This window comes from Scatophagus argus, chromosome 8 (genome assembly GCF_020382885.2).
Source record: "Scatophagus argus isolate fScaArg1 chromosome 8, fScaArg1.pri, whole genome shotgun sequence".
NCBI lineage: Eukaryota > Metazoa > Chordata > Actinopteri > Scatophagidae > Scatophagus > Scatophagus argus.
Window position 1 is genome coordinate 10655485 of NC_058500.1, and position 16470 is coordinate 10671954.

At 40.6% G+C, this 16470-nt stretch overlaps 1 protein-coding gene across 2 annotated transcripts; it reads right to left on the bottom strand.

Annotated features, from left to right (window-relative positions):
- Positions 1 to 60: 60 nt before the first annotated feature.
- Positions 61 to 13966, bottom strand: LOC124063447 (deoxynucleoside triphosphate triphosphohydrolase SAMHD1-like). 2 transcript variants are annotated; one of them, XM_046397124.1, is made up of 18 exons: positions 13906 to 13966; positions 13760 to 13830; positions 13333 to 13424; positions 11236 to 11380; positions 10983 to 11093; positions 9801 to 9961; positions 5596 to 5711; positions 5350 to 5420; positions 4106 to 4264; positions 3257 to 3357; positions 3027 to 3135; positions 2848 to 2939; positions 2629 to 2744; positions 2089 to 2228; positions 1374 to 1469; positions 1154 to 1258; positions 865 to 999; positions 61 to 269 (listed from the first exon to the last, which is right to left on the bottom strand). In XM_046397124.1, exons 3-17 carry the CDS (start codon positions 13338 to 13340, stop codon positions 871 to 873), a joined length of 1659 nt encoding a protein of 552 aa, XP_046253080.1. In that variant the 5' UTR covers positions 13341 to 13424; positions 13760 to 13830; positions 13906 to 13966; the 3' UTR covers positions 61 to 269; positions 865 to 870. The 2 variants fall into 2 exon arrangements, with proteins under 2 accessions (XP_046253080.1, XP_046253081.1); XM_046397125.1 differs by lacking the exons at positions 9801 to 9961; positions 10983 to 11093; positions 11236 to 11380; ... (1 more) ...; positions 13760 to 13830; positions 13906 to 13966 and adding exons at positions 6705 to 6865; positions 7515 to 7753.
- Positions 13967 to 16470: the final 2504 nt, after the last annotated feature.

Here is a 16470-nt window from a genome sequence, read left to right on the forward strand (position 1 = left end):
AATCCCTGAGTGCAGGCACTGAGTATATATTCAGAAACCCACATTTTTTGAATCCCTGAAGGTGTAAAAATTGTATTTCAGATAATTAATGATTTGAATAACTGTTGTGCTCATTAACACATTTACCTTGTAGAAAAATATAACTTGAACTCAGCACTGTCTCATCTACCAAATGTGTACTAGAGGGGCCATCTTCTCTCTTCCTCTTACTTGAAAAACTGAGTTAAAAGCTCGTTGTTGTCCGACTCAGGTGCTTTTCTGTCTCCAACCTGTGTGTGAGGACATCAGAGCGCACACATCAATAACAAAGACGTCACCATTGCTGACTCACTACATTGCAGTAACTCTTAATCACAACTCAGTGTGGTGACACCTCACTGGAGCCTTTGTACACAACATTTTTATTTATTGTCCAACATTTTTTCCTTTCTGCTTATTTCTTTCTGGTCTAACAATAAAACCTTACCCCACACCACACCAACCAGAATCGGCCGGTTCTCAGCGTACTCGACCAGGTCGAATATCAAAGGCATAACAGCGCGAACAATAACATCACACCTAACCACTTCTTCACTGTGAGTGAAGAACACACAAAGCTCGCAATTTGTAATACACGTAAGGCCGTGGGGACGTGACCATGAAAACATCGGGAACAACAAACCTAATTAGACACTTAAAACACCATCACTCATGGCGGTTTATGATCAGCCTTTCCCCTTCAGAAATCTGATGAATTACCTCAGCCCTGATGAATTTATGAGCATACTGTAAAATGATATAAGTAACTGGCAATTTGGTTGGCTCTACCTTTTTTTTTTTTTTAACAGAATAGAATAGATACACTCTAACAGATGTAAATATTACCTGAGGCTAGAAGAAGTTCTCATTCTCCCACCACTTGCCAAACTGCTTGGCTGCCTTCAGACTTTCAGCATCTGTCTTCTTGTAGTAGAGCCTGGTCAGCCTCTCAGCAAACTGCCTTGGAAGAAGTGGAGACACCTGACAAGGACAGCAGCAGAGTTTATTTTGAGACAGCAACAAACAGTTTCTATGCATCAAGAAGAATCTGCACATAAGGGAAAACCCAACAATGTGTGTTGAAGCTCAGACAAAGAAAGATTAAGATTTGAATTCTGTGGTCTTCAGTTCTCACTTTCTCCTCTGGAATCTTGGTGGCTTTGGTTGGGTCGTCCTTGGAATAGAAACGCACGTTGTCGATGGGGTTCTTTTCCCTCATCCCAAAGTCTATATGAATGACCTACAACAGAGAAAGGGGAACGTTTTTTGATCATCAAGTGTAGCTAGAACCAAAGGGTTTGGAGCTTTCAGTGAATGGATTGTATAAGATGTAAAGTAATTAGATCAAAACTCACGTGAACTACAAAGTCCTCTGGATTTAGATTGACATTTTGGGCGCCAGTCTGAGGGACGGCCTGAGCCAAATTTGCTTCCCAGGAGAGAATCATCTCCTTATAAGAGGAGAAAGCAGATGTTACTCGTTACACCTTAGCAGGGATATCAGATGGGCTTTCATCTTCATATAATACAAAAACATTACATTCTGTGCAGTGCGCACGAAATCTGGGCACAACATGCATGCAGGCAACGTAGACTGCTATATAAAACTATTCAACCGTGAGACAAGCATCTTTGATTCATGGATCAGGAAGAGGAAGGTCATCAGCTACATCGACACATAAAAAATTAAATTAAAATTAAATACTAAGCCAAAATGCTTAACGAGTTGGTTCTGCCTGTGCAAAAGTGAGGATACGATGCTTCACTCACTGAATCAAATATCACTGAGTTTTGATCAGACAAAACAAGCTACTGCATTTGAAGACATCACCTCAGACTCTCTTCATGGAGATTATTGCTGTCTGCAGCTCCACATGACAAAGCATCTTGGAATACATTGCAAGATCAGCTAACAATCACACATCAGAATAAACTGCATGAAACAAAAACAGGCTCCTAAAGATAACTTAATTTCGTAGCCAATACAGATATGGATGATGTGCATCCTGTGCTGTGACAATCAGATGTGCATTATAATGCAGTCATACGAAGACACAAACAAACACACACCTGCGTGACACGTTCAGGTTTCTCAGCCTGACTTTCGCCCACACACTTATAGAGGCGTCGATGGACAACATTGTGTAGAATCTGCCTCGCCTCAGCCAACTCCTTGGACGAAGAGTTCAGTATTTGTTCAAACACACCATCTATAGGATGAACAGTAGGGGGCAGGTCGGATAAAGTCAACCAAAGACACCAAAGTCACTAAATCATTCAGTGAGTTTCTTTATTTCAGACTTTATGGTTACATATTATAAATGATGGTGGTTTTCAGGAAGAATTTACTGTAAAAATAACTAAAAACAACAACAAGCTGGGCTGATAAAGGGATGAGTAGAGTCCTTCCTGATATGATGAAATCATGTCTGTGTTACATGCATCACAGACAAAAATACAACAAATAAAATATGAGGAATTATTATTCATTATCATTATCCAGCTTTGTATAAAAATTAAAAGTTCCGCCGTGAACTGATGTGACGTAACATCTGTCATGCATTTTAATGTTAAAACTCAAGTTAACGGCACACGGTGGTTTCTACAGACCTGTCAGCTTGGTGTAGGCCTCCATATCATCTATGGCTGTGGAGAGAGTGAACTTCTTCCCTCCTGAGCCTTCAATCTGGATGTGCTTGTCTGCTTTTAAAAAGGCCTCTGCGATCCTTGATGAACATACCCAACATTATTCATTATTCATTATCACTTCTGAGAACATTTTCACTGACATTAAGACAACCAGCCACACTGGAGTGATTAACTACTCACATGGTCTCTATGATCTTGGCCACTGTGTGCTGGCAGGCTCTTCTGTGGAGACGGTTTCTGGTGTGGAACATGTCACACACATTGCTCACCTCCTGTTAAAAGAAATGCCTGTATTTTAGTCTCATTGTGTAAACGGATTGCTGTTGTAAAAGCTGATGAAAAAGTAATCCTGTCTGCACCTTGTCTCTAGTGCAGATTTGTTTCTCTCCGTCCACCTCACACACCCTGGCAAACTTTATAAAGCGGCGATAGTCAAAGTTGTTCTGGATGCCCAGGTGGTGGCAGTCCCTGAGAAGAAACAGAGTGGAAAAATACATGCAAGAATCGGTCATTTAACAGAAAAAAAGAGTATTTAATATATAACTTAGAAAACAATTAGTAAATTAACTAACAGATCCAAAAGCCCAACCTGGCAAAGTAGTCCCACTTGTCCACATCAATTCCATTTCTTTTGTTGGCCACGATTTCATAAAGGAAGGATTTGTCTTTTGGACGGCCTTTATACTGCCACTGCGGAGATGACAGACAACAGGGACATTAGAGTCAGTTTTACTGACCAAGTTTGTTTCTGCTCACAAAGAATATGACTTAGGTTTACAGTGGCTCTTGGCGTACAATTAATATACATACAGCTAAACACATTAATGAATAAGTAGGTATGATGACGCGTACAACAATAGGTCAAGTATGTACAACAATGTAGGATAAATGTTCTATATATGAATACAACAAGCCACCATTGCACAATTTTCTCGCCTCCCTCACCCCTCCCAGCTGTATTCAGGATCTGTGAACAGGATGTGTGTCATCTCTTTCAGAGACAGAAGACCAGGAAATAAAAGCATCGGGCTCAGAGGGGACATCAGCCCTCTATCTGAAAGTCTTCACTGAACCCCATATTTACACAGTGGGCAGTGGAGCTGAGTGAAGTTCCTGTCTGCCTCAAAAGCTCCACAGTCATCCTGGTCCCCAAGAAATCCTCTCTCTCAGAATTAAATGAGGATCTATGGGCCAGTCAACCTGACATCTGCAATCAGGAAATGTGTGAACCCAAATGAAGGACATCACAGGTTTGCCTACCACAAGGAAGAAATCATGGGGTTTGATATATAATCTTAAGGACAGAAGCTATATGTTAATGTTACTTTGTCCTGATGGTTGTGTCATAATTGAAATTCAGGGTGGTGTCATGAGATAAGTAACTCACATTTACACACTGTCATCTGTTCACCATAAACCGTAAAGTCACATTGGGTACCTTCTTGCCTTTGGCTGCATTAGTGTCCAATGGTCCAGCAATGAGTTCCTTGATGAAGTCCAGGTCTTCGGGCAGCACCAGGCCGTGCTGCTCCATCACAGACTTCAGGTCATTGTCATTCACCAGGTAGTCAAACATGGCTAGAGAGGCTTTCTCGTGCTGAAACAGAATCAGAGTTGTAATATCACACAAGGAGGTGAATGACCACGAATTGAAAATGAAAGCACACTGACTCATTACACAAATAGAAAGATCTTATCTCAGCTGAAACATGACAGGACACAGAAGTTAATAATGACCTTATCTCTCATGTTTGTCAGGCAGCAGGTCTGCGGTCCTAACTTTCATAATGGCCATGTGCTTAGCAGTGCTTATCGGTGGTTCACTCTGAACAGTGCAGTCACTATCTTAGACCTCAGCTGTCATGTTTACAATCAGGTAACAATAACTGCTTTACACAGCAGCCTTAAGAGTCAGCAATTACAAAGTCTCTGTAAAAGACGATGCTGTTGATGCTGTAATGTCACGCCATCAGAACATTATTACTATGATAAATCAGGTTAATAATTCATTCACCAATTTTAATCAAGACTAAAATTAGCTGTCATTACAGTCAGAACCCAAGAGGGAATCTAGTTTATTTAGGAATACACCTATTTATTCTTTATTTTTCACCTGGGGTAAAATCTATTGGACTCTGGGTCAGCTGCAGTCAACTTCAATATGAAGTAGAAAAATTAACAATCTGCACAGTGGGTGAGAGCTTGAGGCCTTGGCCAGTTCATTTTGAAAAATAGCCAGTCTAAGGACTGTCTACTGTCAAAATAGCAGATATGATGGGTTAGTCTGACTTTTCCAGTATGTTACTCATTTTGAAAATGTCTCATTAGAGCAGTTGTTCACTTATTTTAAGACACACTCTTCAAAGTAAATAGCAGACAGGCTATCAAGAGGCATTTATTTGTATCTTCTTGGTTGCCAAATGGTTTTGTGATGAATCATTACAGCAGTTTGAAACCTCGGCAGAGCAGAACACAACAATGCAAACACTTTGCTAATCAGAGGAAATTATGCAGTCAGAAGACAGGAGGAAACTGCGTTTTCCCACTGAGAAAAGGTGGGAAAATGTGAAAGTAGATTATCCACTAATAAATCAGTAATAAAAATACTAATCCATAAGTGTTTTCTGGCTCAAAGGTTCTCTCTGTACAAGGACAAGAGAACTATTAATCACACTTTCCTACCTTCCAGGTAATTCCTGGACGTGCTTTGGGGATGAACATCTCATCAAACATATGGGAGAATGGCCCATGTCCTGGAGGAGGGGGGAATAAAAAGTTACTCTGAGGGAACTATCTGAACAAGGAAAAAAAGGAAATAAAATAATATACATATAATTTTATATATATGTTTGTTTATTTCTATTCTCACACCATGTTCACACCCTGTACTGTGAATGTTGAAAGTATGAGCACATGTGTACCACTCACCCAGGTCGTGGCAGAGCCCAGCAATCTGCACACAAAGGATGTCCCTGTCGGAGATGTCGAGTTCTGGTTGTCTAGTTTGCAGAGCTTGCGCAAGTTGTCCTGCCAAGTAAGCCACTCTGGAACACAACAGAACAACTCTCTTCATACAAAATATACAATGAAAATAAAACATGGCATTGAAATAATTATACATTGACAAATAAATGCATGAGAGATGTTTTTAAGGTCGACTCACTCAACAGCTGCTGTTTGACCATCCTGCACAGATGAACATGGTCATTTGATACACAATATAGACAAAAGTATTGGGACACCTGACCATTATGCTAACAGGGACCTTAAATAACACTGCTTTCTAAACACATAGACAGCTTTGCAGCTATAACAGCTTCCACTCTTTTGGGAAGGATTTACACAGATTTTGTTTCTGTGGGAATTTTTGCCAATTCATACAGTGGAGGATTTGTGAGTTCAGGCACTGATGTTGGATGAAAATCTCTGTTCCAGTCCATCCCAAAACGTGCTTGACGGGGTTGATGTCAGGCTTCTGTTTAGGCCAGTCAAGTTTTCCACAAACTCATCCAACCATGTCTGTATGGATCTTGCTTTGTGCACTGATGCACACTGATGCCAAAATGTATTGGTATGCTGAAGCAATAAGATTTCCCTTCACTGGAAATAACAGACTCAGCCCAAACCCCATAAAGAGGTAACAGTCCCAAAAAGAGGTGTGTCTCAATACTTTTGTCTATTTAGTGTATATCGCAACTGTTCCAGATAATTATCTGTCAAACCAACCCTCGTAGAAAATAAAACCATATTTCTCATCATCACATTGCCAGCAACCTGTTTTACTGCAACTACAGTCATGAAGAGGTCATAAAGGTCAGCTTCATAAAATATGATGTTTTGATTAAATTACAAGAGAAAACATTTAGTATGAGTAAGCCACCTTAATTAATCCTCAGCCATTCTTGGTCTCGTCTCACCAGTTAATGTTAGCCTATGTGGCCGTGTAATGTTATGACTTTTATTTATTTATTTATTAATTTCTGTATGTGTACTCAACAGAAAAGGAATGTTGCTTGTTCCCGTATCTGAGGACGTACCCAATTGAGTGTTCAAAGCGGTTGTGAGATGCTCCAGGAAAAACAAAGTAGGTCCCTCCAAGCTGCTTGAGGTATCGTAGTCTCTGGAACTGAGGTGTGTCCACGATTTTGATGAGAAGTGGGTGTAGGTCCACATGCCCGTGGATGGGATCATTAAACACCTGGCAGAAGACAGGACAACAAAGAGCTATGAAAACATACTTAATTCACCATTCATTATCAAACAGAGGAGTGCCAGTATATTATATTATATATTTGAAGACATTTTTCAACAAAGACACATACTTTATATCTATATAATTCAATGTCTTAGCTGCATAACAACAAAACTTGGAATTAAACAACACAAACTTAAAACAAGGCAGATGGGAACAGTTAGGTTACAAATTAGAGTAGAATTATCTAAAACAAAAGTAGACTACGTGACAAAATAGTGATGAGTCTCTGGGCCCTGACAGAAAAGGCTTGGCCACCTCTGGGCTTTAGCACTGACTCTTGGATGACCACGAGGCCACTGACTGAAGATCTCTTGACTGTGTGTTGGCTCATACAGACTTACAGTTTGGTCCTGTAGGTCCAGTAGGTGACCGGCCATATGATACTTTAAAAGGTCAAAATCAATTTCAAACAAACAGGAAGCCAGTGTAAAGAGCTTCAAACATGTGATTAGTGGTGACGTCGCTTTATCTTTTCTTCATTCATTCATTGTGTCACGTCACACCTCCTTGTGGTTCCTCTTCTTTCTTAGTCTGTTATGTCTCTTCAAATCTATATAACCTTGAGAATGTAGCATTGTGATGCTGTTGTTACCTTATTCACGGGCATGACTTCTTGGTTGTCCATGTTGATCCGACAAACAGGCGTTAATCTGGATGAGCCACTTGCAACGTTACTCACAGCTGATCAGACAGCTCTGCACAGCAGACTCAAAAGCGGTGTAAAATGCCCAGGTGTTGTGTTCATACTTATATACACACATTTATACAAACACACCCACACACACCCACACACAGAATTTTATGTGTCATGTGTCATGCAGTGACCCTTGTGTCACGTCACACCTCCTTGTGAAGCAAGTTTGATGAAGCTGCATCACATCCTGGTAAGGAGGAAAAATTGTGCAAAACATTTTAAATGGAAGCAAAAAAAGTAATGAAAATGTTGCACAGAGCTGTGAGTTGTGAAAAAATGTTGTCAAGCTGAGATATTTACTGTAAAATAGGATAAATGTTCTATATACGATTACAACAAGCCACCATTGCACAATTTTCTCGCCTCCCTCACCCCTCCCAGTTGTATTCAGGATCTGTGAACAGGATAAGTGTGTCAGCTCTTGCAGAGACTGAAGACCGGGAAACAAAACACAATCATAGTCATAATTGAAATTCAGGGTGGTGTCATGAGATAAGTAACTCACATTTACACACTGTCATCTGTTCACCATAAACCGTAAAGTCACATTGGGTACCTTCTTGCCTTTGGCTGCATTAGCATCCAATGGTCCAGCAATGAGTTCCTTGATGAAGTCCAGGTCTTCAGAAAGCACCAGGCCGTGCTGCTCCATCACAGACTTCAGGTCATTGTCATTCACCAGGTAGTCAAACATGGCTAGAGGGGCTTTCTCGTGCTGAAACAGAATCAGAGTTGTAATATCACACAGGGAGGTGAATGACCACGAATTGAAAATGAAAGCACACTGACTCATTACTCAAATAGAAAGATCTTATTTCAGCTGAAACATGACAGGACAGAAAGTTAATAATGACCTTATCTCTCGTGTTTGTCAGGCAGCAGGTCTGCGGTCCTAACTTTCATAATGGCCATGTGCTTAGCAGTGCTTATCGGTGGTTCACTCTGAACAGTGCAGTCACTATCTTAGACCTCAGCTGTCATGTTTACAATCAGGTAACAATAACTGCTTTACACAGCAGCCTTAAGAGTCAGCAATTACAAAGTCTCTGTAAAAGACGATGCTGTTGATGCTGTAATGTCACGCCATCAGAACATTATTACTATTATTATTACTATCTTCACTGTTTAATAACCAGCACTGCCCCCAGTAGACCACACACACACACACACACGCACCCACACACGCACACTTAAGGACTCAATCACTTTTGTAGTAATGATAATAATGTGCAATAACTAAAGTGTAATAATTTTTTTCACTATTCCACTGTGCAATTTTTTATTAGCCATGTGCAACTGCTATTTTCTCTTGTAAATAGTGTTTATATTTTATATTATATTACTATACTCCCACACTTATGTCAATTGTTTGTAAGTTGTTTATTACTGATGTCGACCTCTGTTTTTTTCACTATCCACTTACTGCTGTAACAAAGTGCATTTCCCCATTGTGGGACTGTAAAGGAAATCTTATCTTATCTTATAATAATCAAGTTAATAAATAATTCACCAATTTAAATCAATACTAAAATTAGCTGTCCTTACAGTCAGCACCCAAGAGGGAGTCTAGTTTAGTTAGGACCACACCTATTTATGGTAGACCATTCCAGTTTATTTGCAGGTTAAAATCTATTGGACTCTGGGTCAGCTGCAGTCAACTTCAATGGCACAACAGCCTCATAAAGAGGTGTGTCTTGATACTTTTGTCTATTTAGTGTAAATCACAACTGTTCACCTCCATTCATCCAGATAATTTTCTGACAAACCAATCCTCATAGAAAATAAAACCATATTTCTCATCATCACATTGCCAGCAACCTGTTTTACTGCAACTACAGTCTCACACAAAGCATGTTTTCCCTTGAAGGAAGTCATTGTTTTTTTCCTTGTGAGATGCATACATTAACTCTTGTGTGACAAGCTGGACTTCATGAGGTCATAAAGTTCAGCTTCATAAATTATGGTGTTTTGATTAAATTGTGACTTGACTAAGTTACAAGAGAAAACATTTAGTATGAGTAAGCCATCTTAATTAATCCTCAGCCATTCTTGGTCTGGTCTCACCAGTTAATGTTAGCCTATGTGGCCGTGTAATGTTGTGAGTTTTATTTATTTATTCATTAATTTCTGTATGTGTACTCCACAGAAAAGGAATGTTGCTCGTTCCCGTATCTGAGGACGTACCCAATCGAGTGTTCAAAGCGGTTGTGAGATGCTCCAGGAAAAACAAAGTAGATCCCTCCAAGCTGCTTGAGGTTTCGTAGTCTCTGGAACTGAGGTGTGTCCACGATTTTGATGAGAAGTGGGTGTAGGTCCACGTGCCCGTGGATGGGATCATTAAACACCTGGCAGAAGACAGGACAACAAAGAGCTATGATAACATACTTAATTCACCATTCGTTATCAAACAGAGGAGTGCCAGTATATTATATTATATATTTGAAGACATTTTTCAACAAAGACACATACTTTATATCTATATAATTCAATGTCTTAGCTGCATAACAAAAAAACCCAGAATTAAACAAGACAAGCATAAAACAAGGCAGTTAGGAACAATTAGGTGACAAATTAGATAAGAGCGAGTAGAATTATCTAAAACAAAAGTAGGCTATGACTTCTTGGTTGTTCATGTCGATCCGACAAACAGGCGTTAATCTGGATTAGCCAAAAGAGTAGACCTCCTCAAATTTACAACTGATAACGTTACTCACAGCTGATCAGACAGCTCTGCACAGCAGACTCAAAAGTGGTGTAAAATGCCCAGGTGTTGTGTCTATACTTATACACGTATACTTATACAAACACACCCACGCACACCCACCCCTCAAAAAAATTTGAATATGAAAAAACAAAGTTTCCCATTTCCCTTTCAACAAAACTTTTCCTGGAACGCCCCTTTATGTGGAAAAACAACTGTAAATTAAAGTCTAAATGTTTTGCATGACATGGTGTTCAACAGCTTGAATTATAAGAGGACACAAATGAGAGGAGTTTTATTACAGTTTTATTTTCAAACTGTTATGAAACCCCTTTCAGCAGTGCCTTTGGTAGGCTTCCCCTTTACATTCTTTCAAACATATTTCAATGTAAGATCACATCAAATCCAAATAATCCCACAAGTAAAAAGAAGTAGAGTAAATAAGTCTGCAGAGCAATTGAGTTTTGGCTGCAGATTTGATTTACTTTTAAAAGCCGAATGTCTACATGTTCTGAGTAAATCACACAAAGCTAAATGACCATAATGTACTGTCTCATCTAGCAAATGTGTACTAGAGGGGCAATCTTCTCTCTTCCTCTTATTTGTATAAAGGAATTCTGATTCTGATTGAAAAGCTGAGTTCTCGCTTTCTTTTCTCCATTTACATGAGCATAAATTACGTGTGTCGAGCTGCCACCTTCACCATCCTCTCCTTCGTTGTTGTCCGACCAGCTGGCTTTCAGGGGAGTTAGCTCAGGTGCTATTATGTCTCCATCCTGTGTGTGAAGGGAAGTAACTCTTAATTACAACTCAGTGTGGTGACACTTCACTGGAGCCATTGTACACAACATTTTTATTTATTGGTCAACATTTTTTCCTTTCTGCTTATTTCTTTCTGGTCAACCAATAAAACCTTACCCCACACCACACCAACCAGAATTGGCTGGTTCTCAGCGTACTCGACCCGGTCTCCTGTATCTCCAAGATGGTACTTTTTAAGCGTGCGCCAAATATCAAAGGCACAATGGCGCAAACAATAACATCACAGTTAACCACTTCTTCACTATGAGGGAAGAAGACACAAAGTTCGCAATTAATACATGTAAGGCCAAAGTAAACCGTGATGATGAATGACAGAGTGTGAGGCCACTTTAAAAATTGCTGCATGCAATAAAACAATCAAAAGCTATTGTCTTATACACTGAATTTTCTTCTGCAAACCTCAATCTGCATTGAATTAAAATTAGTGCACAGTACATTTTGTTTTAACATATATGCACATTACATCATTTGCAAATAAGTGAGATATAGACATAATGTATGACATATATGCACAAGGTCAGACATATATGAGCTATATATAAGGCATTATGTGTGACATATATGCACCTGACTGTAGCATCTGTGGATGTCATATATGACACATACATTTCCTATATATCAACATACATGCACATATATGACCCTAAATATGGCGTATATGCAACATATATTCTACATATTTGGTGCTTTCCTCCATGTCTTGTCTTGTGCTGTATGCCGGTGCCGTTCTCACCTCATTTGCATCGTTGTTGTTGGTCGCGCCCTTCCCTTAACCCAGTGCTTATCAATTAATTTCTGTTGCGCCCCCCCCAGCAAGAAGAAAACAATTCGCGCCCCCCTCACCCACTCTCCGCCGCGACTATAAATAATAGTAATAATAATATTTAATAAAATGTAATAATATGATGCTAACAGTGCTCGCTGGTTTACTGAAGTAGCAATCACAAAGCGGGATGATTGTTGGCAATATTCGGCACGTTTTCGCTGAAAAAACTCCAGCGGCTTATCAGCATGATTGGGATGTAATGTCTTCAAGTGACGCCTTAATTTATTAGGCTTCATGCTGTCCGGTGCCAGCATGTTTAGACACAGTAAACACACCGGTCTTTCCTCGTCTCCCACTGCAGCCACAGTGGAGCTAAGCGCTACATATGCTTCGTCATATTTCCTCGAGTTACTTTTGTCTCATTATCTTCGTCTCTCTCCGCCTTTCTTTTCATCCCTGTTAAAAATGTCTTCATGTTGTCTCTTAAGGGTTCGCTTACTGCACGTCATATCGCCTGCTCGGTGCAAAAAAGCCGCTACACCATAGAGCTAATACTCCCTGCGCACACTCTGACAATGAGAGCGACACTGCCGACTACTGTAGTGGATGTGCAATTACACTTTATTCTAGTACGGCAAAAAAAAAGCATGTTTCCCCCCCCCCCCCCCCGGCATCGCCCCACTATTTGAGAAGGACTGCCTTAACCTGTGTTAGGGAAGTTTTTTCTGCTGAGACCAGACCAAGTCGGCAAAATGGCTGAAGTGTAATTAAGATAACATACTCATACAAAATGTTTTCTCCTGTAATTTAATCAAGTCACAATTTAATCAAAACACCACATTTTATGAAGTCGAACTTTATGACCTCATGAAGTCCACCTTGCCACACAAGAGCTAATGTATGCATGCATCTCACAAGGATAAAAATGACTTGCTTTGACTTGCAAAAAACATGCTTTGAGGACCGTGACTGTAGCATATATGATGGCTACTGAACTATGAGTTTTTAGTGTTTAGCTTGAGGAGATGATGGACTAGTATAATCAGAAGATGTGGTTCAGCTCAGGGAGAAGTTGGCCGAGTACATAAAACACACACACACACCATACAGATTTGCTTGGCGCCTTGTATTAACAATAAACGGCAACAAACACATAACAATCAATAACCCGATATTTACAGTCTGCAAGCTTTTAGCTTGCTAAGTGCACTTTAACAGTTTTAGTTGCAACAAAAATAATAAAGACATCAACTAAGGAAAATAATACAGCCCAGGAAGTAGCACCCACCAACCTGGGTACCAGATCGGCAACACACAGAACAGGCCAACGCACGGTAATGTCCTTTAAGTGTAATGATCCATAGGCAATTGTGCATGTATGTGAGTGAGTAAGAAGGTGGAGGAACTGGGCTGCAGCGGTTTCCTACCAGACCATCAGGAAAAGCTGGCTAAAGCTTCTTCAACTCCGGGCAGTTCAGTAGCTCGCCATCAGTTTATCACCACAACTGGTGAACCTGGCCTGTATCAAATAAACAGGACCGTTTTAATTACAATATCACATGTATGTGATATGTTCTGGTGTACAATATGAACTCAAATAAATGCCATTTACATCAATAGAACAAACACTTTTTAAAATATATTCAGAAATGCAGTAGAAAATGAAATATGTTCATAATAAATCAAAACATTCCAAATCAACCTCATACAAAATACCATTGTACCAGAGTAGTATCAGCGTAAACTACCGATACGTACAAGGGCCGCGCTAGCATAATTAAGCTAGATGCTAATTATGTTAAATGCATTAGCGTGTCAAGCCAATGCCTTTCAGCACAAACAACAGCGACTCACCAATTCCTCTTGTACAGCCGACACAACGTGCGACCAAACGGCGTCTACCCTCGCAGTAGTTGGCATTTGATCTAGTTGTACAATGATTGATAAGCATTAACATTACAACCGATATATGAAACGAACATTTGTCTAAAGAATCCCACCTGCTGCAGCAGTCCGTACCCTTCTCCCACACCTCTACATGGGAACCGGCACAGACAGCTTATAATAGGCGCCGCAAGCGCCGTGATTGGCCACTCGTAGTCTCGCGAGCAAAAACGTGAACAGATGCGTTCACGTCCCCTTCACACACTGGGACATTTTATTATCCCGGTTACATGACCAGATGTGCCGCTTTGTGGGGGACTGTCACGCATTTCCATTACTTTTCACACGTCCCGCAAATTGAGATGTTGTCCCGCATTGTTATCGACAGTCAGACTCCACTTTTGAAATGTGTGTTATAATCAGACATTTATCAAACAGCTGTGAGCGTCATGAGGGCACGCGGCGGGCTGTTTGATCATGTCAATCATGACACAGGTTAAGAGCTGGCGTGCTCAGCAACATCCATCCATCCATTTTCTATACCGCTTATCCGCCAGGGTTGCGGGGGAGCTGGTGCCTATCCCAGCTGACTACGGGCGAGAGGCGGGGTGCACCCTGGACTGGTCGCCAGTCAATCGCAGGACCAACACACAAAGACAAACAACTCTCACCTTCACCCTTCAGACCTAGGGACAATTTAGAGTAGCCATTTTTTGGTATTGTGGGAGGAAGCCGGAGAACCAGGAGAAAATCCACGCAGGCACAGGGGAGAACATGCAAACTCCACATAGAAGGGCCCAGACCGGGATTCGAACCTGGAACCCTCTTGCTATGAGGCGACAGTGCTCATCACTGCAACAACGATGGTGCTGCTCAGCAACAACGATGCAAATGAGGTGAGAGGTGCACCGGCCTACAGCACCAGACATGGAGGAAAGGGAGGAAAGCACGGCCCGTACGGCTAAGAAAAGAAAATGCAGCTACAACAAAGACTGGGAAACTATCTATCCCGGGGTGAAACCAGTGCAAGGCGAGTGTGGTAAAGCTTTGTGTGAAGTTTGCCTGAGGCATTTTTCCCTTTCACCCGGAGGAGAATACGACGTGAAACGACACAGACACTGCGAGAGTCACAAAAACCGTGTTGCAAAGGCAGCATCTATAGTTACAGATGTGCTTGTACCTGCCTCTGTGGAGCGTTGTCTGAGAAAATTAAAAACGCCAGTGGTTCATGGACTCCCAAGTGATTAAAAAAGTCCACATGCCAACAAAGGATCTGATAGTCCTGTAAATTTGTCTATGTAGTTTAACTGCCAGTGATAGCCCTCTGTGTCAAACGACTGGCTATCTGAGTCTATTATTTTATGTAGTTCCTTTGTATACCCAGTGGTGCCTTGAGTTGGCATTGTCCAGCATTGTTTACCTCACCCACTTGTGTTTACCTCACCCACTTGCACTATACTCCACCCTGCACTACCTCACTTTTGGACTACCTCCAGAAAAATATTTATTTCACTTATTTTATTTTGTGTTACCTTATTCTGTTTTATTTTTATTTTATTCTTCAATTATATGTTACTGTTACGTTCTATGTATGCACCAATCACCAAGACAAATTCCTAGTAATGTGAAACCTCTTCACTTACATGGCAATAAAGTCTTTTCTGATTCTGATTCTAAATGCAGATAATTTTCAAATGCATTTCTTTTGTGTAGCTAATCTATGTGATTCTGAGCTGAGTGACTTTTGTTTTGTTCAGACAATCAGCCTCCAGTAGCCCATGTAGCCTAATCCAGTACATTGAATATGTGGTTCAGTGTATTGTTATACTAAAACTTTAACGTGGTGTTTGGAGTTGTGCTGGGGTTGTGTTGTTGCTCTCTGTTGTTGGAGAAAATACAGGCAAGCCGTACCCTTTTAAGGCACATTAAAGTACTTTACTTGAAAGAACAATTGTAGCCTTGACTGTCTGTTCTGTTTGATTGTCCACAGTAAGGTGTGTTAACTTGAGAGTCATTGTGAAATAGCATGAAATCTCCATGCTTACTATGTTTTCTCACGTGAGAGAACTTGGGAAAGTTCCATCTAAATAAGATGTATTTCTTAAGCTTTTATTTGCAGTCTGTTATGTGCTACTGAATCAACCAGAGGGCAAAACATAGTAATATTATAAGCTAAGGGGGAGAATAGAAATATTTATTTTTTTAAAATCTATTTTAGACTACCTTGATGCATCGGTATCCCAAATTGTCCCACATTGTCCCACATCTGGTGAATTGGGATCTGGTCACCCTTTGTGTACCACTCACCCAGATCGTGGCAGAGCCCAGCGATCTGCACACAAAGGATGCCTCTGCATGTTGTGTTGTTTTGACACAGGCAAGCAATAGTCCTCACTGTATTAATATGTTATTGTGAAAAATGCTCAGGGGGTATGAAGGCAGAGGCCACCATGCCCACTGAGGATACAGGAAGTGTTCACCATTTCATACCACTGGGCAGCTTATAATGGGCTACCTTTGTTGTGCTGGGAAATCTTTGTTAAAGTCTCTTAGGTGTGATAACAAATGTCTGACTGGAACATGTTTCTGCTTACTGAAAACATTTCTCCTGTTCAAACTGGCCATGAAAATATCCCCTTCTATTGCACCTTTAATGTAAGAAAGAGAATCCACAGTCCTTG

Coding starts and splice junctions, on each gene's coding strand:
- LOC124063447 (XM_046397124.1), bottom strand. Junction 2,745..2,847: donor GCCAAGATCATAGAGACCAT/GTGAGTAGTTAA, acceptor ATGTTCATCAAG/GATCGCAGAGGCCTTTTTAA. Junction 2,229..2,628: donor GGCCTACACCAAGCTGACAG/GTCTGTAGAAAC, acceptor TTCATCCTATAG/ATGGTGTGTTTGAACAAATA.